Below are 23,699 nucleotides of genomic sequence, written 5' to 3'. Positions count from 1 at the left end.
ATCCAGCTCTGGACTTAGAAAAAATAGGTAAGTGGTAATGCTTGGTGAAGGTGTGTACAGAACTCCAGGTTGCAGCTTCCAGGATGTCCCTGGTAGGGACTCCCCTGAGAAATGCTATAGAGGTTGAAGTAGCTCTAGTGGAATGAGTTCTGATCCCCAGAGGGGTAGGTTTTCCATGGTGCTTGTAGCAGTGTGATATCCATTTGGAAATGGTTTGCTTCAAAATGGCCTTGCTCTCTGCCCCTGTAGCAAAGCTGACTAGCAGCTGGTCAGATTTTCTGAAAGGCTTAATCCTTTCAAGGTAGAACCTGAGCTGTCTGTGCACGTCCAAGGAGTGCAGGATCCTTTCCCCTTTATTCTGAGTATTAGGGAAAAAGGTTGGCAAAAGGATGGATTGGTTTTAGGCCACACTGGATACCACCTTGGGCATAAAGGAAGGGTTAGTCCTGAGGAAAACCCTGTCAGCATGGAAAATAATGAAGGGCTCCACCACCATTAGTACCTGTAATTCAGACACTCTTCTTGCTGAAGTAAGAGCTAGAAGTAAGGCTGTTTTCCAAGAGAGGAATTTTAACGCTGCTGAAGCAGCAGGTTCAAAAGGGGTATGTGTGAGCTTCACCAGTACAAAGTTAAGGTCTCAGGCCGGGATGGGAGCTCTCCTAGGGGGCCTTAAATTGTTAGCTCCTCTCAGAAACTGTTTGATGAGAGGGTGAGAAAAAAGAGGTGGCTCAGTATTATTATGAGCTGAGATGGCAGAGGCATGAATCGTAATGGATGAGAAGGATAGGCCTCTGTGGAGCAGCTCTGATAGGTAATCAATGATATGAGGTAAAGTGGACACAGCTGTGTCCTTTCCTTGAGACTGACTCCAAGAACAATATCTTTTCCACTTTTCAGCATAGGATTTCCTGGTACTAGGCCTTCTGGCTTCAAGGATGATGTCCAGCACCAGTTTGCTGAGGGATGCTGCTGGTGTACTCAGGGGATAAGCGAGGCTGCAAGGTTTAGGGTTTGCAGCTATGGATGCAAAATCTGTCCCTCCTGCTGAGACAGCAGGGAAGGTGTCTGATGTAGGTGCCAGGGTGGCACTGCTGTCAGACTGTGTAGGAGTGGGTACCATTGCTGGAGTTGCCAGTCTGGTGCAATAAGGATTGCCCTTGGCCTGGCTTGTTTGATCTTCAGTAGTACTTTTGAGAAGAGGGGCATAGGAGGGAAGGCATAAATCGACAGGTTTTCCCATGTAAAGGATAGGGCGTCCAACCTTCCAGGCTCTGTTGTGAGGGTTCCTGGTGCAAAATTTGCTCAAGTGGTGGTTTTGGGGGGGGAGGCAAAAAGGTCCATCTCCGGTGTTCCCCATCTCTGGGTTAGAAGTTTGAATGAGTTGGGTTCTAGTTTCCACTCGTGAGGGTCCAGCAGATTTCTGCTTAAGTTGTCTGCCAGTGAATTTTGCTTGCCTGGCAGGAATTGAGCGTGTAGGTGGACTTGGATGCTCAAGGCTGTGTTCCACAGAGCCATGGCTAACCTACAGAGTGGGTAAGAATGAGTTCCGCCCTGCTTGTTTATGTACCACATAACTGTGGTGTTGTCAGTCTTTATCAGGAGCTGTCCTGGAAGCATAAGGTATTTGTAGGCTGTCAAAGCATTCTGTACAGTTAGCATCTCTTTTTGATTGATATGCAGGGGAATATGTTCTGGGCTCCATTTGCCTTGAATGCATTTGCCTTCCATGCGAGCCCCCCCCATGCATAGTCTGATGCGTCTGTTGTCAGTGTTTGGGCGGTGAGGTGTTGAGTGAAAGGAAGTCCCTTGTTGTGATTGCATGCTTCTGCCCACCAAAGGAACTCTGCCCTTAGACAAGGTATGATAAGCAATCACTGTTTCCAGGTCCTGAGAATGTTGACTTCAGAGACTTTTTAAGTACCACTGAAGTTTCCCTATATGCAGTCTTGCATATGGAATTAGCAGAATGCATGAGGCCATGAACCCTAGGGCTTGCAGTATTTTCCTTGCAGATAGCTGGGTTTTGGTGACCATTAGTTTGAAATAGTTTGTCAAATGGATCTGCTTTTCTGGCATGAGGAATGCCATCTGGAAAGTTGTGTTCAAGCTTGCTCCCATGAATATAGTTTGTTGGCTGGGCACCAGTTGTGATTTCTTTTTGGTGATGGTGTATCCCAGTGAAGTTAGAAGTCTTTTTACAAATGCCAGGTGCTGAAGTAGCAATTCCTAACTGTCCGCCTGAATAAGGCAATCATCCAAGTATGGGTAGATTTGAATATTTCTCTGCCTGTAGTATGCAATGGCTGGAGCCAGGCATTTTGTGAATACTCTGGGCACAGTAGATAAGCCAAAGGGAAGTGCACAGAACTGATAGTGCATAGAGCCTGCCCTGAAACGTACATATTTCCTGCAAGACTCCCTTATGGGGATGTGCAGATAAGCTTCTTTTAAGTCTAGGATGACTAACCAGGCATCCTTGGCTAGCATAGGAAGAAGCTGTTACAGTGTAAGCATTTTGAATTTTGGGACCACCAGAAAGGTGTTGAGAATTGATAGATCCAGGATAGGGAGTCAAAAGCTCTCTTTTCTGGGCACCAGGAACAGTCTGGAGTAGAAACCCTGTCCCCTTTGTTCTACTGGAACAGGTTGAATAGCCCTGACATGGAAAAGGGAAAGTACATGCTTTTGAGCCTCTGCCCACTAGTTTGGAGGAAGGTCTGACAACCCGCTTGGGGTTGGTAGTGAGTGGAAGAAGAATCTGTATCCCTGGGATACAATGTTTAGAACCTACCGGTCCCTGAGTAATGGACATCCAGTTTTTTGCATGAAGGGCGAGTTTTCCTCCTAGGGGCGCAAGTACTTGGGCATGGCTGGGAAGGATAATTGGAAAGTCATTGTGAACTTTTTCCATAAGGGTGTGGCTTACCACTCCCTGGTTTAGAGGTGGAAACACTCAATTGTTTAGATCTCTGCATACCCTGAGACTGTAGTCTTGGTGATCTGTTTCCCCTGGGTTTGGATTGAGAAGGCCTGAGAGGGAATGGAAAGGACCAGTTTTTTGAAGGCCGATGCCTACTGAATCTAGGTGGCTGTACCTGTAAGAAATCTTTGACGGTTTAAATAGATTTAGCTTTTTCTTCCATCTTTTTAAGAACTTCTTCTGCTTTTGTGCCAAACAAATGCTCATGATTTAATGGAGCATCTAGTAATTTTGCTTTGACATGGTTAGGCAAGACTTGTTCCTTTAGCCAAGCATGCCTTCTCAGTACAGACCCAGTGACAGCAGCCCTGCAAGATGCTTCTAAGGCATCAAACCCACACTGCGAAGTATGTTTACTAACCTGGTTTGCAGAAGGCACTAACTCTTGTAAATCTTTATTTTCTGCACAATCCCGAAGTAACACCATTTTTTGTTTAATTAGTTCCATAATATGTTGCTGGTACTTCAACATGGGAAACTGGCAATTCAAAGCCCTGATGGCAAGAGTAGCAGACCCCATCTGTCTAAAGCTCTAGAACCCCTGTCTGAAGGGGTAGTTTTTTTGGCTGTAGTAGCTTTAATGCCTTTAGGTCCCTGGGAAATGGTACCTGGATCTGCAGTAGGATTCTTAAAGAGAAATTTGTGAGTCAGGTACTCTTCTAGTAACTGTCAGGTTTTCTAGGAGCTGGTGGTAAGGTGTCAGGAATGACTCCAAGAAGACATCATCTACAATATCCAGGACAGGGGGTATAGATAGAGGCCTGTGCTGAGGCACATCTAAAAATTCCCTGAGTCTCTTTTTGGACTGAGGATAGTCCTGGCATTCCCAGTGAAAATGCTCTCAAGGTATGCAAGGTTTCACCAAAAGAAAAATCCTCTGGAGGTAGATAAGTGTATGTCCTGGTAATCAGAAGGGTCAGAGTCATCAGACTCCTGGGTCTGGTAGAATCAGAAGGAAATTCAATTATTTGTCTTTTAGCAGGGGAAGCCTGACTTCTCCTAATTACAGTAATAAGGTCTTCAGCCATTCTAAGCATTTGTTTTTGTGGCATGGGAGCATGCACTTTGGAAGTCGGTTTTCTAGGCGTAGTGCGGACTCTGGGCCTGAGAAACTCGGTTGTTTTAGTTGAAAATGAAATTGTCGGTTTAATATGAATATCGGTAGGTCAGAATACACCCTCAGAAGCTGGTGCCTGCACAGCGGCTCCGGACCCATCCAAGGCAGAGACATCTGCAGGTTCCATAGTCAAAGAAGCATCTTGCGGCATACCGGACTTTGAATGGGTCTCAGCAGAGGCCTGGGAATCTGTAGAAGTGGGCATCATGGGCTGCAAAGGTGCCTCACTGAGTACCACCGGACTAGCTTAACGGAAGCATAGTTGTCAGTTTTTGACCTATGCGGTCTGTCTCTTTGTCTTTGCGCTTTTTTGGAAGATCGGTAGTCAGATGGCTTACCGAAGCCATTTCAGAATACGGAGAATGAGAGCAAAAGAATTTAGCTACAAAAATAGTTAGAAGACGAATGGCTCGGGCATTAAACAAGGCACAAAACCGACAGCGAGGGACGTCGTGGTCTGGGCCGAAACAGGTGATGCAGTAAGAATGAAAATCTCTGTGATGTATTTGCTTTCCACAGGCAAGACAATTGTTAACTTTTTCTGACATCGGTTAAAGCAAGAAAAAAGAATCCCCAACGGGCTACTTAGCTTTAGAAGACTTCAGGTCTGAGAAAGACTGGTGTAATGGCGTCGGCTGCATATTTTATACCCCGACGACCTGACGTCATGGAAGAGGCGACAGCATCCGATGCAGAAATCCCAAGACTCTGGTATTCGGGCCGACTGAGGACTACTTGCAGGCAGATAACCCAAGTGTGATGTCTGCAACAGTGAAACATGAAGAACAACCAGGTTTTCATTCTCTAGGTAAATTATCAGTTTGACTACTTTATGACCTAATAAGGTAATCAGGTATTCATAATGCAATTTTTTCCATGTAAAGCCTCTGAGAAGTATTAAGACTCTGACTTAAAGGACCACTTACTGTATCAACTAACTAGAAATGAACAAAGTAAATGTTAATCTGTTTTCATACATAAGCACTTCCTTACCAAACACATTTACATGATGACCATAATAAATAAAACAAGTACACATCACTGACTTTAGTCCACTCTCTTTCAAAATCAGTGCTTTGAACAGCTGAGTAGTATTACATCATATTCACACCAAAGTCTTGTTTTAAACATCACCACATAATGAAAGTTAATTTTTAAGCAGATTTTCTTTCCAAATTTCCAAATGATTCTCTGGCTGTGCCCTTATTGTGCTTTATTTTGCACACCAATTGCCCTTTGCAAATTCTTAGCACAAAAGATGCTCACAGATGGCTCTGTTCCAGTACTTGCAATTTCTTTGACCTGAAAATCCTTTTTCTTTTAACTCTTTAGTAGAGTGATATATTTTTCTACTGTTTCTATTCATTTATTTTTCTCATGTTTAAATACCACCTTATAGAGAATTTACTGGCTGCATTTTTTTTATCATTCAAAAAGCTTTCATAACTCATCTTTACCTATGTTAAACTATCCCCATCTCATTTAAACATTACATACCACAAATTCTTCTCGGAGATCTTTTAACCGTGGCAAAGCAATTTTACTCTGTTTACAGATACCATCCACTTCATTTAATGTTACATCACATTTTTTCAGTAAGTTGGCTCTTATCAACTCATTTCTGATCCCAAACTTGATAACTTTCATACTAATAAACCAAGTAACTCACCAAGTTAAACTTTTATCTTCATTTTTTTATTCTATAACAAACATCATTAAACTCAGTGAAACATTGTGTCCTCATGAAGAAAAATGGTGGCTACATTGTTGATTTCAGCTCATAGTAACTCAAACTACTCTATCATTTCCATAATATTTTATCTTCATCTATTTTGAAACTCCTACAATAAACTTTCAGGGCTTCTCCTGCAACATGAAGCTTTCTGGCCACTTCACGCTGCGGAAAAAAAATAAATTTCAGTTTCCATAATTTACAGTTCTCGGACAAATTACCCTGGAAAGAATTTTTATGTGCCTGCATTTGCACTATTTTTCAAGCAAAATAAGTATGGAAATACATTTGCAGATCATTCTATACTATACAACATTCAAGTAATGAGACAAAGTCAGTATGTGGCCAGATTCATCAGCAATTTACTTTCAGACTATTTGATGCATACAGGATAGTAGACCACATAACACACATTTGTAAACTGTGACAGTGACTAAATATGCAAATTATCTTAAAGATATATGCATACATTAAAAACCACAACCAGTCCTCAACAAAAGGCAGCCCCACAATGAAACAAGGGGGTGGGGTTGATCCCCTGGGGATATAAAGACAGCTTAGATGCAGGGTGCAACGCAATACAGTGCTGGGCTTCAATCTTACCTTTTTTTCAGAATCCAAGTACTTGAACTCTCTAAGGGACTAAACTAAAAAGTATCCAGCAAAGTAAAAGAACAAGAAAGCTAACTGGCGGGATACAAGCATACAATACTACCTCCCAGACACCAGCAGAGAATTCTTAGCAGAAGCACACACCCAAGGAACCCATTCATCCTCCAAAGGGAGGTATGAGTCATGCAACCTTCTCTTACTGTGAAGAGATGGTCAAAAGCAAACCCACAAGAACACTGAACCCAAGGGACAAACATCCTGGTAGGGGAATACTCAATCCAATCTAATTCAGTCCAAGGAAGAGACAAATCCAGCTAAATATCCTGCACATCCAAGGAACGGGAAAGTGATTAAGACATCTTAGGAAAAAGAGGAGGAGGGTAATGTACTGATGGACCTCTGTCCTATCAAAAAAGGGGTCATAATTCTCTCTCTCCTTTGATCCCACAAGCATTCCCACTTCTCCAAGGGGGGGGGGTTAGGATCCTAAGAAATGTTTTTATACCAAAGCTGAGTATAGGCACAGAAGGATTAAGACAACAGGCCAGGGAGATGCAGCATGGTGAACAAACTCCTCCTGACAAACTCAAAAAAACAAAAACAAAATATGCCCCACCATAGGATAAGGTTCTAATGTCAGGGGCTCCCTAAGCCACATCTAAATGCGACATTCAGATCAGCTCACTCTATGCTAATGTCTGTATCTTCCAAGGTGTACCAAGGTGCACAAAAACTGGGGGCTAAACTATGCAAAGAACAGAGGGAAACATTCTAGCAGGGCATCCATTCCCCCCAATCAGAGATAAGGATTAAGAAAGAAGAGCTATTGATTCAGCTATCAAAATACATTTGCCTAAAATGACAATCCAAGCTTTTCTTATAAAAAGATTACCCAACACACTGAGAGGTACACAGCTTCAAACATAGACAAATATCACCTGCACTAGTGCGGGTGGATGACCTCCAACTGTATATGGCTTGGCTTTATTTATTCTAAGGACAATAAAAAAGGAAGATGATTTCCCCTGAGCAGATCATCTGTTCTGAGAATGAGTCTGAACTACCTCTACCCAAAATCATTCTCATGTAAGTTGCCAGATGCCATCACATACTCCGGGAAGACCATCACAATTCTTACCTAGACCTAGAAGATGGGGATCTGGACTGAAGAACTTAGTCAATCCCATCTAAGACCCCACTAAGAGCAAGGAGAGCCCTGTAAAAAATAAAAACAAGATGGAGGACTTCTCAAGAGAGTTTGGAAGAAACTTTGGCCATGCAGATATGGGGACACTAAGACACAGATGTAGTTTCACCAGCCTCCAGGACCATGCAAGCTTGGCCTTTGTCCCATATCACATCAGTAAGCCAAGAGTGTGCTGAGAACGAAAACAAGCAGAGGGAATCACTGTGGATACAGCAAAGAAAAAAGGAAGGCTCAACTGACATTTTTCCTGGATATTATTAAAGCCCTATTTGTTCTTCACCTTGCCGATACGAGGGCCTGCAATGACTTTCCCTGTGGTGTGTGTATATGAAAGGGGAAACTGCCCCATGAGCAAAGTGTTGGAGGGGAATGCAGTCTATTTAATGTAAGCAGTTTGCTACAGGTTAAAAAAAGAAATTTTTTTTTTTAAAACATGGGAAATGAGGGTAGGGCAGGAAAAAGAAATAGGACCTGCATGGCAGGGGCATGAGGAAGGGGGGGGGGCACATGTCAAGTATTTGGCCACCTGGTTGTTGTGCCAGAAGGAACACCCTGTTTTTTGCTCTTCAATGGAAGAGACGGGGTGGGGGGGGGTGTATGTAACTGCAGTAAGCCAAGCTGATCACTGCAATGTAGAGATGAAGTGCCTTTTTTTTTTGCTTTTCACTTCAAGAGCTGTGACGGCAGGGTGCTGGTTTGTCGTACTGGCACAGTTCACTACACTTCTGTACTACCTTATACTATACAAGAAGGTTAGAATGGCTTGACGGAGCTAAAAGTACATCATGCACCTTTCTGTCCACTTTGTGTCAGTAGTGCACTGAGTCGGACTGTCTTCCTGCGCAACATCATAAAAGTGCTCTAATTTCAAAAATTAAATCTTAGGACAAGTCTAAAAAAATAAATGAAGTAAAGAATACATAAGCACTGCCAAGGGAAGGATACCAGATAGCTCATTTAGAATACTTTAACAAAATAATAAGTCATAAGGGATCGGCCTTCAGAAGAAAATGGTGACATAAGGAAGTTAGTTGGACAGACTAAATTGTGTCAACATTTAGTGAAACCCACTGGCCATAGTCAATATCAGACATGCCCTCCATTGCATAGCAAAAGAAAAACTGAAAAAAAAACAGCGGGGTTCCCATACCATTTCTGATAGCACCAAACAATATAGCAAATATGTGTAGAACCTAAATTATTCATATAGACAGATGGACTAAGGCATACTACCACGTAATTCATAATTTTAGGTGACACATAGTTTGACAAAATTAAGCAGTGCCTCAGAAAAGCTTAGGCAGTGCAGGCATAGAGGTGGTGTGAGACAATGGAAATATACATATATATATATATATATATATATATATATATATATATATATATATATATACACAGACAAGCACAAGAGCAACAGGCCTTTATGTGAGAAATGCAAGTCAAAAACAAGGAAAAGCATTAGCTCTCAAATGGGATACCGCCAAAGATGAGGGAAATGCAACACTAAGGAAATAAATGAAAACAGGAGGAGGAGGATGGGTAAGAAAGTCAATGAAAGCGTAAGAGCGAAAAGTAGACAAAAAATGTAGACCCACAGCAAGTGAATAATAGCTGCTCAGACAAAATAAGAGAAACATCTGTAAATATATAAGTAAAGATGAAATATAAATAGAAAAAAAACAAGGACAAGCAGAAAAGAATGAAGAAAAATCATGATTATTAACTGAAGCCTTCCCAGTATTTACAACAGCAAGAGAGAAGATACCTATTATAACCGAAAAGAAGAAATGGTGTGTTTAAGGGATGGACAATTCCAGTGCTTTCACAGAATAAAAGAAGATTAAAGGGAGAGGAGGAAATTTTGCCTGAAGGGATTTACCCTAATTTTTTTTTTGAGAGAGCTCTATTTTAACAAACCATAGTAGACTGGTAAAGTTCAGGAAAACTAGAAAAGGCATACGGGAGCCTCCCTCTCATACCAGCAGGAGAAGGAGAGGTGTTGAAAACCATCAACCTGCCAAGCCAAGCATGATGCAACTTATTTCACAGCTTGCAACTTGCCTCAGTGTTGATTTTAACCTCTAAAGATACAGTGGCTACACTCCAGCAGCAGCTTCTCTCTTTAATATGTCTGTCGGTCGATGTGCCAGGACTCACTATTGAAGAAAACAACTCTGAATTACTTAAAAGTCAGTCTAGCACTGCATCAAAGTTAGCATGTATTTACATGAGAAAAGATCATGCCATAGAATTTCTACCTGTTTCTTAATGATATAAGTATGAAACACGGATGAAACACAAGAGCTAGAAACAATGATAAGGAACTTAATAAAATATGAGGAATGGTCTACAATATGCAGTTTAAATACAACAAAAAGATGAAAAGAATGCAGCTGGGAAACAAATAACACAAGAAAAGAGGACAATCCTAGAGGGGAAGTAGTAGGATCATAGGAGGTTGCTAGGCTAATGGTCCTAGAGTGTTTTTAAGCCTAGCTGTTCATTCCCCAATTATCCCAATTAACAATACCCATGAGCCAGAATGGCTTTGTTATACGCCCGTGCCTTAGGGCATCTACTAACTGCTCCTGTCCATAGCGGCCACAGGCAACAAGCCAGGGGTGAATTAGCGATTTCTCATTAATTTCTCCAAATTCTGTTTAAACTAACTTAGGGAAGAACTCTGTTTCACATGAAGAGTCTGTTCCAGAGAAGGGGTAATCTCTGAAACATTTACTTTCCCTCCAACATGTTTTATTTATGTCACAGACTAAGTTTAGATCCTAAGATTGGGTAATTCTAGTGCCATTTGTTTTGTGAATGTATAGCAAAACCATCAGGACCAGATCAAAGCACATTTTGTATTTTAGGCTTAGATAGCCCCTCAGTAATCTGTAGGAGACTGAGTGCAGAGACAAGGCTTTGAGGTGGTTTGCAGAGGAGATATTATTTACAACCTCTGTTCTTTCAGTGAGGGACCTCTGCTCCAGCTGTTGCAAATTCCTGTTCAGATACATGCCAAAGGATGCAATGAACTCAATTATTGGTCTAATGAGTATAGTGGAACTATGATCTCCTTAGATCTGGATGCAATGCCTTTACTTGCAAGTTGCACCACGGAGAAAGATTTTCTCACTACCACAGACAGTTGACATAAGTTCCCAAGTCTCATACCACTGAGTCTACTCAGGACAGTGTTATCAACTTTTTAATTTGCAGGGGTGTTCATTTTCCCAAACATATAATTATGCACTTTTTTTGCATTGAGTTTTATGCCAGGATTCTGGCACCAGCTATTTGTGTGTGTCAGACCCTCCTGGAGGATATCTACATCTTTGCAAATTCAGTGATTATACCCAACTTGCAGTTGTCAGCAAATTTGGTCAGCCAAAGACCCTCTGCAGTTGCCTTGACAAAATCCAGGAATCATTGAGCCTGCATTAGTGGCTGTGTATGTATCCCAGCTTATGGTGGGAAAGTTGAAATCACTCACGAATACGGTGTTGGGCTGAACTATGAATGACTTCTGTAGATTCAAGTACATGGTGTGGTTATCCTGGGTCACAAATGGGACCTATAGCTAGCAAAGATATGATACTGGACTTTAAAGTTAGTCAGACATGGGGTAGCTCAGGCATGTCATACTGTTTGACCATTCCCGAAGAAGTTACTTTTTATGTAGACTGAGCCTCCATCTCATGTCTCTTCTTGTGTTATAGCTGGTCTAAATGTGTGGAAGTCATTATAGCCATATGATGTCATGGTGCCTTCCGTGGCTTTAAACCATGTCTCAGTAACTGCACAGATATCAACACCCTCCAAGTTGTTTCTAGGGACTGGAGCTTCTTATTGAGATTCTTAGCTTGAGCAGTAACACATTTAGTATATCTTGAGTAGAATTTACTATGTAAGAAGGTTTATCAGATTGGTATTGCCTAAAAAAGGCACTATAGTGCTGGATAATATTTTGGCCAATATCCGAAAGCCGAGTGGGGACAGGCGCAGATCATCCCTGGCAAAACAGTATAATCTGTCGATCATGTCTTCCAAAGCTGACAAATATTAGACACCCTTAAAATAACACCAGCAACTAAGCCAATTGCTAATCGATCTATTTATATTGTGATATCATCCTTGGAGAAGGTAGAATGATGCTAAATGCAATGTTCATACCTGTCAGGGACATATAATTTAAAAGTTCTATCATGTCTCTCTTCATATACTCCGCACAGGTATGTTCCAGGTAATTAACCTACATGGACTATGGCAGAGTCATACTAATGGTACTTGTGGTTAGAGTGAACGGGTGCTCTGGCAGATCTTTGCCCCGATGGGCAACTGACTGTGACAGTCTCCTTGCTCTGCCTGGTGAAGGGGGCATCAGTGTGTCTCACAACAGAGTCTCTAATGACCAATATATTGGGTTGTGTGCCATTTGCCTTAAGTGCTTAGACATTGTGAGATATTTTGCCTTAAGTGCTTAGACATAGAGACATTGTGAGATATGGCTGTACATGTTGTGGGGAGTGTTGCCTTTGTAGAGTGTTTGGGAGGTTGCTGAGGGCACCATATGGGAAGCCTTTGACTTATGGGTAAACTGCATTTAAGAGGTTCAGCATATGTGAGTTTGTGTTTCTGACCCATAGTAGATGTAATGCTTGTGCAGTAGCAAGAAAGGAAGCTGAAAGTGGATCTGAGAGTAGTCACATCTGATTACAGAGTATACTCTTACAACTGTAGTGTGTTCACCTAAACATACACAAGCAATGTGAGAATGCAATAAGGAATGTAACGTGGACAATGGGATGCACAAAAATAAACATTAGCAGAAAATAAGATATTATTCCTCTTAATGGATACCTGTTAAGACATCATCTACAGTACTGTGTGGAGTTCTGCACATCTCATTTTCATAAAAACACAGGAAGGCAGCAAAATAGTGCATTATCTTCACCAAAGCCATGTCAAGACAGAATAAAACAGGTTAACAACAACAATCAGGCAACAGGGAATTTGAAAGAATATTTACTTACTTTTAGCGAATACACACAGTAAGGGTGTACAAACACATAGGTTCATAGGTGTGTACTAGGCTAACAGCCCTGGAGCCTATATAAGCATAGCACAAGAAGATTCCCTGACATCATGTCGCCCAAAGTTAGTTCCCAGTGCCCCTGTCAAGCAAGGCCACCAAAGTGATCCCCGGATGAACTTCCTACTGCCCATCCACTCGTCAAGATTTCTCTTAAAGAGGGCCAGTGAAGTGCTCTGCTTGACGTGAATGGGAAGTTTGTTCTAGAGTATGGGAAGTCTCTGGGTTAGGAACTTGTCCCTCCAGCATGTTCTGTTTAATGTGGTAACGAGCTTTAGGCCCCCTGGAGTGTGTGGCACAGAGGGACTGGGATTTCTTTAGGTGTAGCATATCTAGCAGCTCTGGGTCAGACATGGCTTTGTAGGTCAAGCAGAGATCGCCTCTAAGTAGGTGATAAGAGACAGAGTATAGCCAGAGTTTTTTGAGTCTGTCCATATAGGGTATGTGTCTAAGGCCTAAGATCCTCTTAGTGAGGTATTTTTGTAACCTTTCCAGTTGTTGTAGGTGTCTAGTGAGGTACATACCAAATGAGGCATTGTATTCTATAATACATCTAATGAGGGACGGATAGAGAGAGATTATGACCTCTTTCTTCCTGGATAAGAAACCTCTTGTAATGAGATGTGCCACACAGGACTTTCTGACTACAGTGGCAATGTGGTTATCAAAGGAGAGGTTGCTGTCAACCTGTGTCCCCAGGTCTCTTATCACACCTTCGGTGTTTAGTGGACTACTGCCTATGTGGCAGTTCATGGGCACTACATTTTTCCCAAAGGGAATGACAATGCGCTTTTTGGCATTGAGCTTAAGGCCATGGTTTTGGCAACAGTCATTGGTGTCAGTGAGGCCTTTCTAAAGAATGTCTACATCAGTTGCAGAATCAATAATGGCTCCCAGTTTGTAATCATCTGCGAACTGGTCAGCCAGAGTCCCTTTGTGCTGGCTTGAATCTCAGAGAAGTAGATGCCAAACAGGAGAGGACCTAGGACCGATCCCTGTGAGACACCACTTGTAACTGGTTGGTAGTCAGATTTGGAGTCCACTACTTTCACAGTGTGGGTTCTATCAGTGAGCCAGTTGGCAACCTATCTTATGACATAGGGGTTTATGCCTAGTTTAGTGAGTCTATCTATGATTCCTGAGTGAGGGATGGTGTCGAAGGCCTTAGTAAGATCGAGGTAGTGTGTATGAACTACCTTGCCCTCATCCACAGCTCTGGTGACATAAGAACAGAAGGACACAATTTTAGGATGCAGGATGGACCATACTTGGGACAGACAAGCACTTTCACAAAGAAACATCAGTGGATAATTCATGCATCTCTTTTATAAAGAAGCTGTGTGGTCAAAAATGTGAAGAACTTAAAACATCCATGGGATAGACATAAGTTAATTCTTGGGAAAAGTGGGAACAAAATTGTGTTGACCAAGAAGGATCTTGTCACTTATCCAGCACATAGGAATGGACAGGTCTAAGTAGGCCTAAACTGCTGTCAAATTCTATTAAGTTTATGCAAACCTGACAGCCAACACATGCATATACAAATCATCCTCTAGACTGCAGCTGACAGTAAACCTGATTAAAAATATAATACCTTACCTGAGAAGGGACACTTTTAGGTGGCTCAATGCGTATTGATGGATCCCATTCACCAGGTGGCAAAACTGTTACTTGGTCTAAGAACTCATCAATACCGGACAGCAGGTCTGTTCTGTCTTTTGCTTTATACGCAACATCATGGAAAACCTTTGTGGAAACAGAATTGTTGTTAATTAGTTTACAAAGTAATGGCAGACACAGTGAAAAGTAAAATACTTAACATTATCCTTTCCTAGGCCATAAAGAAAGCAGTAGTGCCTACTCAACTTGTTCTTCAGTTGTTTTAGTGGAAGAAGTTGAACTAAGGTAGTTAGCACTACCACACTACACACACTTGAAAAATTGAAAACAACAAAAAATACGAACCACAAACTGATAAATTTTAACTGTGAATTTTTACTGGAGCTTCCTGGTACCTCGGCTTATGCCTTCAAGAGAATGAAATGAACTCTCCATACAGTCATTTATACCAAATGCATTTCCAAGTTAACACATTTAATTACGTCAATTATTTTGGGCTACGCAAAAGTATGCAGACCAAATATCCAATGTAAAATCTCTTAATTATTAATATACTAACATGTTTATGCATGAAATTGTTTTAACTATGTTATATCATAATAAATTAAAATTAATTTCTTGATTCATACCCATTGGATACAAAGTTCCATAATTAATGATAATTTTTTTTTCTACCTGTAAAAGCTTTTTCACATATTCCCTTCCTAAACTACCAGGGGGTTTGGCCAAAACTGAAAAGAAAAAAACTAGCATCAGATCCACCATGTGCTGACCAAAAATACTGGGCCACTGGACTTTCCTGTCTATGATTTCTTATGTCTCCCAAATGTTCCAGGATACGATTTTTAACCTCTCTTTTAGTCTGCCCAACAAACCACTTGGTTGGGGTGCACTCACAACAAATTGTGTATGCCACCCCATAAGTAAGTTGAGGTACCAGGAAGCTCCAGTAAAAATTCACAGTTAAAATTCATCAGTTTATAGTTTATAGTTATAGTTACCTTCAGTTCAAATCATCTCTTGCTTGCTGCCATTTTAAACTAATAATGCCTAGCAAGCATATAGTAACATCATGAAAGCCTATTACATTGAGAAAATACAAATGTAATGAACACATAAGAGTGTACTCATGACATGGCCTGATCTTTGAGAGGGCCTTCTGCAGTGGATAACAGATTGATCTACTTTCTGAGAGCTTTTCACAGCAATCTCTCCTAGATCTTTTATCATGCTGGCGTAAGAGGGTGCTCCTGGCCCCATTACCCAGTTTAGATTTTCATGGTACACGAGCTGCATGTGCAAATACAAAGAAAAACTATATAACAGTATAAAACTAAAGCTGATTATTAAAGAGTGTAATTTATCCAAAGCGAATCTTCAACAATTAAGGAGAGCAGTTCTATACGTTTATATTTTACTTTGAGGAACCTTCTGCAATGGGTAATGGCTGGAAAGTCATATCTACAACAAGATGGAAGACCCAAGACTTATTCTGAGACAGTCTTACCCTTCTGTATTCATTTTCTCAATCGGTATTTTGGGTAGATGTAAATGTCTGTAAGTCTAAAAAGCACAACATGAGCAATAAAGCATTCACTGAATACTCTGGAATCAACAGAAAGTCAAATTGCAAAGACATGAACAGGATTTTTAAATTTCTCCACAAAGACACCTAGAAATGACTTGCTAGGTGTTTGGAAGCAAGTATCCTCCACACCTATGAAAGACATATTTCACTAATAAAGGCAGTAAAGGTCTATAAGGTAAAGATTCTGATCTATACACCAATAACCAATAAGCATGCATGCTGAATGACCAATAACCCTCAAAACACAGCACACAAACACTTCTGCTCCATTTTAAATGTAAAAAGAAAGCCAATTATTTCAGTGCTATTACACTTCCAATTAAGTGCTTTTGTTCCTAAAATTCCGAACTCAATTGTTCACATAACTTTATATTTTGACACATTGTAGCTCGCAACTATCCTTGATTTTGACTCAAATTCTAGCTCTGTCCTTCTTAATCCCTCCTAAAAATGATGACTTTTGGAGAAAAGGTAGTGAATTCTACTTAATAAATAAACAAAAATTAGGTTATTTTACTTCAGAAAATGTATATTAATTCACATTCTCTTATTCTGTCAATGTCTCAAGTTAAAAATACTAATACTTTAAAAGTAGCCCTGACTGTCCTGGATTATTTCCGGACTTGTCCCAGACTCTATTGAGATTTGACCTTGACTGGTTGAGAGCCATTTCTTTCTATTATTTAATTAGTTAAATACTGAATAGATTTTTAACCTAAGGTACACATACTTTTAAGAATGACACCTGAATATCCACTTTTTACACAAGTGACTTGACTTAAGTTTCCAACTGGTCCATTTCTGATGAAGTTCCAACATTTTAGGAATGAAAGGGCTTAACTGTAAGTGTAATAGCACAGTTTACTTTTAATTTCAGAAATATTGTACTACTGAATTCTTTATATACATAAATATATATTTTATATATATATATATATATATATATATATATATATATATATATATATATATATTAAATGGCTTTCTTCTTGCATTTAAAATGGAGCAGAAATATTTGTTTACTATGTTTTGAGAATTAAAGACTCTGATCTCTATGTGTCTTTATAAACTGATTTCAGTTATTAAGATCTAGGAAAGATCTCCACTGCCTATCTTTTCTGTAAACAGGGAAAATCTTTAAAACATTCCTTTTCCAGCAGTGGTATTGGTTGGACTGTCTGGTGGCCCAGTACCTGGTAAATTAAATGAAAAATGGGATGCACCTAATATCTTGGATTAATTTTTTTCCTTCGCACAGCTGGTCATCAGCTCTCCTGATATACCATGTCTACTGGACCCTCTTCAGCCTTGCCCACGCTCAACCCTCCCTTATCTGGGGGGACAGTGAGGAGATGAGTATGCTGGTGCAGCATAATACTGCAGTTGGGAAGTGTGCTCTAACTCTCTCAGCATCCCCAGCAGCCTTCCTAGCTCTGCAGCTGCTGCCTTCAGGAAGTGCATTGCATGTGTGCTGTGCATAAACAACCTTTTGACCACGCAGTGCTGGCAGCATGGAAATCTACTGCAGCAAGCCTAGGCCACCTCCTTCCTGAAAGGATGGGCATGTTACTGTCAGCTACTCACTCCTATTCTTTTCCATGTGACCCCTTTAGCAACCATGCTGCTTGTCAAAGGGTTTTATACCTCTGTGTCAAAGGATTGTTCATTTCTGAAACAGATTTTCTCCCAAAACTGTACCGTTCATCTGGCTCACACTTTATCACCCTTACTGAAAGCATTGTTATGATTCTGAACTACTGTGCTGTAAAACAGAAATAAAAAAAAAACAACCTCCTTTGATCTCCAAAGACGATGAAACAGACAGTAAAGATTTATATATTTTTTTTCCTTCCAAGTGAGCTTCTTTATTGAAAGTGCAAACAGAACAATATACAGTCAGGCAACATCCACTTGCTGCATATAGCATATCATTCTAGCGGATGGCCTTTTAGTACAAACCAGAAAAAGATACAGTAGTTAGATGATCTTGGTTACACCAACAGACACAACCCAGAGACAGAGTTTACATTTGCAATCCTGGGATTATTTTTTGCCCTTAGTATATTATTGTAATTCAAACACTCATCCTTCCCCTTCAAGCCTCAAGTTTGAAATAAAGTGCCCAGTCATTTCATTGCTGTTATACAAGCCCTCCTATTCTGCCACTTCCTCATAGCTGTTTCCCAACAATTCTATTCCTTACTTGGAGTAATCTTTAAGCTTTCCTTTTCTAACTTTTCCAACTTTATTATTTGAACATTTTCATAAATAGCTGGTTCTCATGGAGAACTCCACTTTCTAGTTATCCCTTTTTTATTAACATTAATACCAGCACTGCTACTGCCTTCATATGCATTCCTACATTGACTCCTTCAAAACCAGTTTAGGTAGAAACTTGCTTTCATCAACTCCCAGGTCCTAAAATAATTTCAATCAGTTCCTGCAACTCCCAAAATATGTGGTCTCAGTCTCCCCCTTTATGTTGTCCTTACATCTTCAACAATTTGGGTTAACATCAGAGAATACCTTGTGTAACTGATCCAGTGTGTAAAATATTTGTGCAATCACTTCCAGCAAAAGATCCTAAACTTCCTCAAACTGGTGGACACTGGCACACGCTATTTTCTGTGTTATCTCTCTACTTAACTTTTTTTTGCCAGGTATGTCTCTGGGACCATTTCTCCTGAATTAGTGCTTCACATATCTGCATTTCATACACTGCTCTGTATTTCAACATTTTTCATCCTTCTACTGTGAACTTTTCTTGAAATAAATCTCATTTTATTCTGTCATGCTTTTCCTGGAAATGTTCCCAAAAATATACCTTCTTTGCTAGGTTACACCAACTCTTTAGAACCTCTATATTAAAATTAGATGGGCTGTTTTATAATTCCAGTTGGGCAATTTCAGGCCTCTACTGAACATATTCTTGTTTCAGCCATTATCACCTCTATTATATTATTGCTTACCCTGCCTTTCCTGGAGTATTTTTTCCAAGCAATTACCCCCTCCCCCCATCTATTTGGTCCTGGTCCAACAAGACTGACCTCCATTTGGCTCAATAATCATTATTCAGTAAAAGATAAATTAATCTCAACTGTGATGTTCTGTATTATTCCTGAAGATTGAGGACACCAATCTCACTTTCTCTGGCGGTAAGATTAACTTTTGCCAGTGTACCCTAGGGTATCCCTAATTCCACATAAAGAGCATAATAGTCTTTGTCATTCTTTCCCAGAAGGCTCTCCCTGTGTTATATACCATCACATGGGGAAAAATTATTTAAGGTACTAATTGTATCTTGATGGCCTCAATTCTTTGGTCCAAATCTAGGTGAATTTGAAAACTTCTTAATCATATCATATAATTTTTCCTTTACTTGAGCCCAAGCTTCCCCTTGCCAGGTCTTTTGCCGATCTCCCAAACCAAATTCTTAAATATTTAATTTTGTGGTGTCCCCAGAGAAAGGGTACTTCTGCAAGAGCCCCAGAGAGGGTGTAAATTTCATTCCTAGTGCTTGACTTTTCCAATATTTTATACGTCTTTGTAATGTCTCTTTCTGGGTCAGCTAAAAACAGGATAACATGATCAGCAAATATGGCTATCTTTTTCTTATTTATCTTCGGAAGGTCCTTAACAATACCTTAAAGGAATTTCACAAACAGCCTCCACATGAAAAGGCAAACCATCCACAACATGAATGTGCTGTTCAGGAAGGCAGAGCTGTAGCAATCCTTGCCATATTATCAATGCAATCAAAGATACAACTGGTCACATGGCCTGTAGAAACCCTCAATGTGTGTGTGCTATTTCATGTCTTCCTGGCATCCACATGTATGACATCTGAGGTAACATCACAACAAACATTTAGAATCTGTCAAGAAAGTGCAACTTGGTTTAATACATCAAAGTCTTTCATGCTGTACTGATTCCTCCATTACAGATGCATTTTTCACATCTCTAAACTGTAGAAATTTAAAATGCAATCCCTATTTTTTCCACTGAACTGATTATTAATTATAGTGAACCAAAGACAAAGATCGACAGAGCACACTTACTAAAAAAATCCAAAGCTCTAAATACAAACATGCACCTGTTTTATGGTATTTGTTCCATTCAAAAAAAAAAAAATCAAAGATCCAAACTTGAACAATCCTAGAAGCAAAGGTACTAAATTTGCAGCCAATACCCTTTTCATAACCCATCAGTGTACAGCACTAAAAGGCCTAAATTGTTTTGAACTATTCCATCACCTAACATATACACAGCTTCTTAACACTTAAAAAAATTATCAAGAATCTATCTGCTTGTCCAGGACTAAATAACATTCTACACAATCTGTGTTCCTAATCAGTCATTATGATCCAGTGACCAAAAATTCCTGTCTGTCCACAAACATCAAATCAGCTGGGTGTTTTCTGTACTCATACAATGTTGCTAAGGATTGAAAATCCTCTATCCATCAGGTCAACATCCTCCCTCCCATCCTTCAAAAACATTCTGAAATACTTAGCCAAAAGCTGGTTGTGCTCTTACCCAACACCAGGATAAACTGTATCTCTAAATTTGAACAAATACTTGTACCGTACATCTTCCTAGTATCTCTTATTCACTCATTTCTTTACTTCTAGCAATTTCTCTCCCCTGGCTTTCTCTCTAAATATACCAAAGGCCTGCTTTTCTCTCACTTTGTATTACAATTCTGGTTTGTATTATACTTACTCAGTATCTCTAAAAACTGGCTAAAATTTATCTAACTATTAAATCACTGTCATATAACTTGCATCTATTCTTAACCACTGCTTTCATATTATGTCTAAGTTAGTATATTTATGTAAACCATATTTATTTTTTGTATTATTTTCAAAGACTGTAAAATTATTGCTCTTAAAATGTTTTGTAATACTTTGATCTTTTATCTGGGCCTCTGCTCAAAATAGGCTCCTACACAGTCGGACTTTCAAATGTCAATAATAAATAAATACACAGCAGAGCCACAGTCCTTAAGACCGATTTTAAGTGGTTGTCCTTGCAATTAGACTTCATTTTAGTCGTATTTAAAATGTTAAAGATACTTAATTGAGTGCTGAACAGTAATAATATTACTGCCAAAAACCTAGGACCCAAAATGTTCAAAATGAGACACTAAGAGCATCATGAAGTTTTTGTTGTCTACCATCATCAAACCCAAGTACATAATAATTACCTCATCAGTCATGAGAGTAGCAATTGATCTGCCAATTTCATGGTACTGGTGTGCTTTGCCCGATGGACCCAGTAACAAAAACAGAAACCTGAAAAAGACAGACTCATGTGAGTATAATGTAACAGGTGATATGATAAGAACAGTGTGTGAACTACTTACAAATAAGCAGTAAATAACTGTCAGCATAAATCACTGGCTTGTAAAGCACAATAAACAGTCTAAAAAAATCTGTTACATAAAGAAGTGTGCTTCTTAAGAATCAAGTGTTTGTTAAGAATGAGATGGAGGTGGCATATTAGATGGATATGCCTATCCTGAGGAGTAGGGGGGGGGGTTCTCAGCTGGCTTGTTGATTTGCCAAGGTAAGCGGAGGCTTGCCCATAGCAGTGAGTCAGTTAAGGGAGGAGTGAAGTATGCATATAAGCACAGGACGAGGGGGCACCGGAGAGCCCTGCAGTAATGCAGATACTTGGATCACCACCAGGACTGGAGTTACGGTCACAACACATGCTCTCAGTTCCTGAAATGCCAGCAAGGGCACAAGTAACTCCCATGGTGCCTATATGGTTACTTCTCCTGAGCAGCTCTCGTCTCTTACAATCACTTGTACTGGAGAACAAATGAGCATTGTCTGCTTAGGATAGAGTTTGATGGTCAGAAGGCATTTACGTGAAAATATATATAAAAAACAGATTTCCTCAGATTTCCTGCTTAATGTACTTTGAGCTTGCAGTTAAAGAAGCTCTCTTTTTAGTATTAATTTGATTAAAGTTCACAGCTACTTTGCAGTTCCACTGTTTTACATGAGGAAAATACTGAAGAAAATCACAAGAATACAAAAAAGTTAACTCCTTAAGGTTTTTTATCAAACATAAAGAGAAAAGCCAAACAAAAATGTTCTTCGGTGCTGACATGTTTACATGGCAGGTACAACAAAGCAAGTGTAAAAGGGAATATTTAGGTTTTGAGGGAGTATGAAGTATAGATATGAAAACACTTTTATTCCTCTGCAGTCTAAATATTTTATTACAAAATCTTCTGAAAGGGGAGCCAAGAGGTTGTTAAGAGAATGATAAAAAGAATCTCACCACTATCGAGTTTCCAATGCTGCCATCATGAGTCACAATGATGGAAAAGCTATACCAAAAACAGACGTCCTTAATCCTGGCATTAGTTTATGGGTCTATGTATGGTCTCCGTTAGCTTGAAACATATTTTAAAATCATCTTATGTCCACCTATCCCTGTATCAGACTTTGCAACACACATGCAGAAAGCATGAAATGGGCATTAACCCAAGCAAACTACAGTTAAAAAAATGGAATGCAATATGATGGCTAGTATACAAGCAATCAAAGGCAAGAAGGTCCATGCACAGCAGTAGCTAATACTGGACTATTGACACTGTAAGAAAGAATGTCACTGCATGGCAATCTAGTGCACCACAGAAGCAGAGAGGGGGAAGGGGGCCTCTCATAAAGATGTAACAATAAGTGCCATACAATACACTGCTACTTTTTAAGGAGGGTGACTGTGGCTCAGATAAACTTATTTTAACTGAAAGATGAAATAAGACCATATATCATTTGGCTACATTTATAACCAAATGCAGAATTATATCTATTGGATTTCACATAATATAAGGTCAAAATAGCATTTTTTGTGCAAAGAAGCAAGGCTCCCAGCACCCCCATTGTGGAAAGTTATGTGCCCACTTATTTTCACTGAGGCTGCACCATCTTGGAAAAAGAGACCACCACTTTAGGTAAAAAATAGAAAACATAATTCCATGTTTAGTTATGGACACAGCAATTATTTCCAATTCCGACAATTCAAAGTTAATTTCATGCCTTGTAGAATGTTGTTCAAAGATTCTAAGGCTCACAGAGTTCACACTGATATGTAGAGGATTAAGACTCTGAGTGCCTAAGGAGTTGATTATTCTGCTAAAGGTGCAGGTTCAATTCCTTTTACCTCCATTTATCTACTGTGCGACTCCGAGCAACTCACTTAACCAGATGGTGCCGTGCCAAGTTTAGCAAGTCACTTATCCAGAAAGGGACTCATTCCAACTGGACTGGCATCAGTATTACTGGTCTTGTTAAGTAGCATGCTTAGTCAGAGTGCACAATTGAAATATGAGAGAATCAAATTGAGAACTGCAGGATAACGTTTCTTCCTAGTTCATAACCCAAGTTTCCATACTGTACTTTTAATACTTGTAGATAGTAACTGCTGAACAAAAGTGTAAATGGTTGACTAAGCTACAGCCCCACAAAAGCTATGCAATGAAATCCCACAAAAAAGGATGTGGTTCTACCTGCAGCTTTCAGAAAGAATTTTTTTTTCTAGGTATTTTTCATCCCCAAGCCTACTGATCACAAAGCCTTCCCAACAGGATTCTGTCCATTTGTTTCCTCATACTACAAACTTACTTCAAAACAATACAGACCCAAGTGCCATGGAAGCAGCTACGACGGTTGCATGTGTCCCTGCCAGCATCCTGGCAATGAGGCATTTATTAATGCCTAATCTTAACACCTAGG

General features: G+C 39.9%; 1 protein-coding gene across 1 annotated transcript in view; it reads right to left on the bottom strand.

The window, feature by feature from the left end:
* SLC4A7 (solute carrier family 4 member 7) overlaps positions 1 to 23,699 on the bottom strand; it is a 1,497,737-nt gene that overhangs the window by 376,586 nt on the left and 1,097,452 nt on the right. The window contains exons 10-11 of the mRNA XM_044064760.1: positions 21,155 to 21,242; positions 14,340 to 14,486 (exon numbers count right to left, since the gene is read on the bottom strand). Of these exons, the coding sequence (XP_043920695.1) occupies positions 14,340 to 14,486; positions 21,155 to 21,242 (235 nt within the window). The remainder of the gene's footprint in view (positions 1 to 14,339; positions 14,487 to 21,154; positions 21,243 to 23,699) is intronic.

The sequence above is a fragment of the Protopterus annectens genome, chromosome 3.part0, assembly GCF_019279795.1.
Source record: "Protopterus annectens isolate FY-2018-M chromosome 3.part0, PAN1.0, whole genome shotgun sequence".
Taxonomy (NCBI): Eukaryota; Metazoa; Chordata; order Ceratodontiformes; family Protopteridae; genus Protopterus; species Protopterus annectens.
Note: the sequence above shows the minus strand (reverse complement) of the source record. Positions and strands in the feature narration are given on the sequence as shown.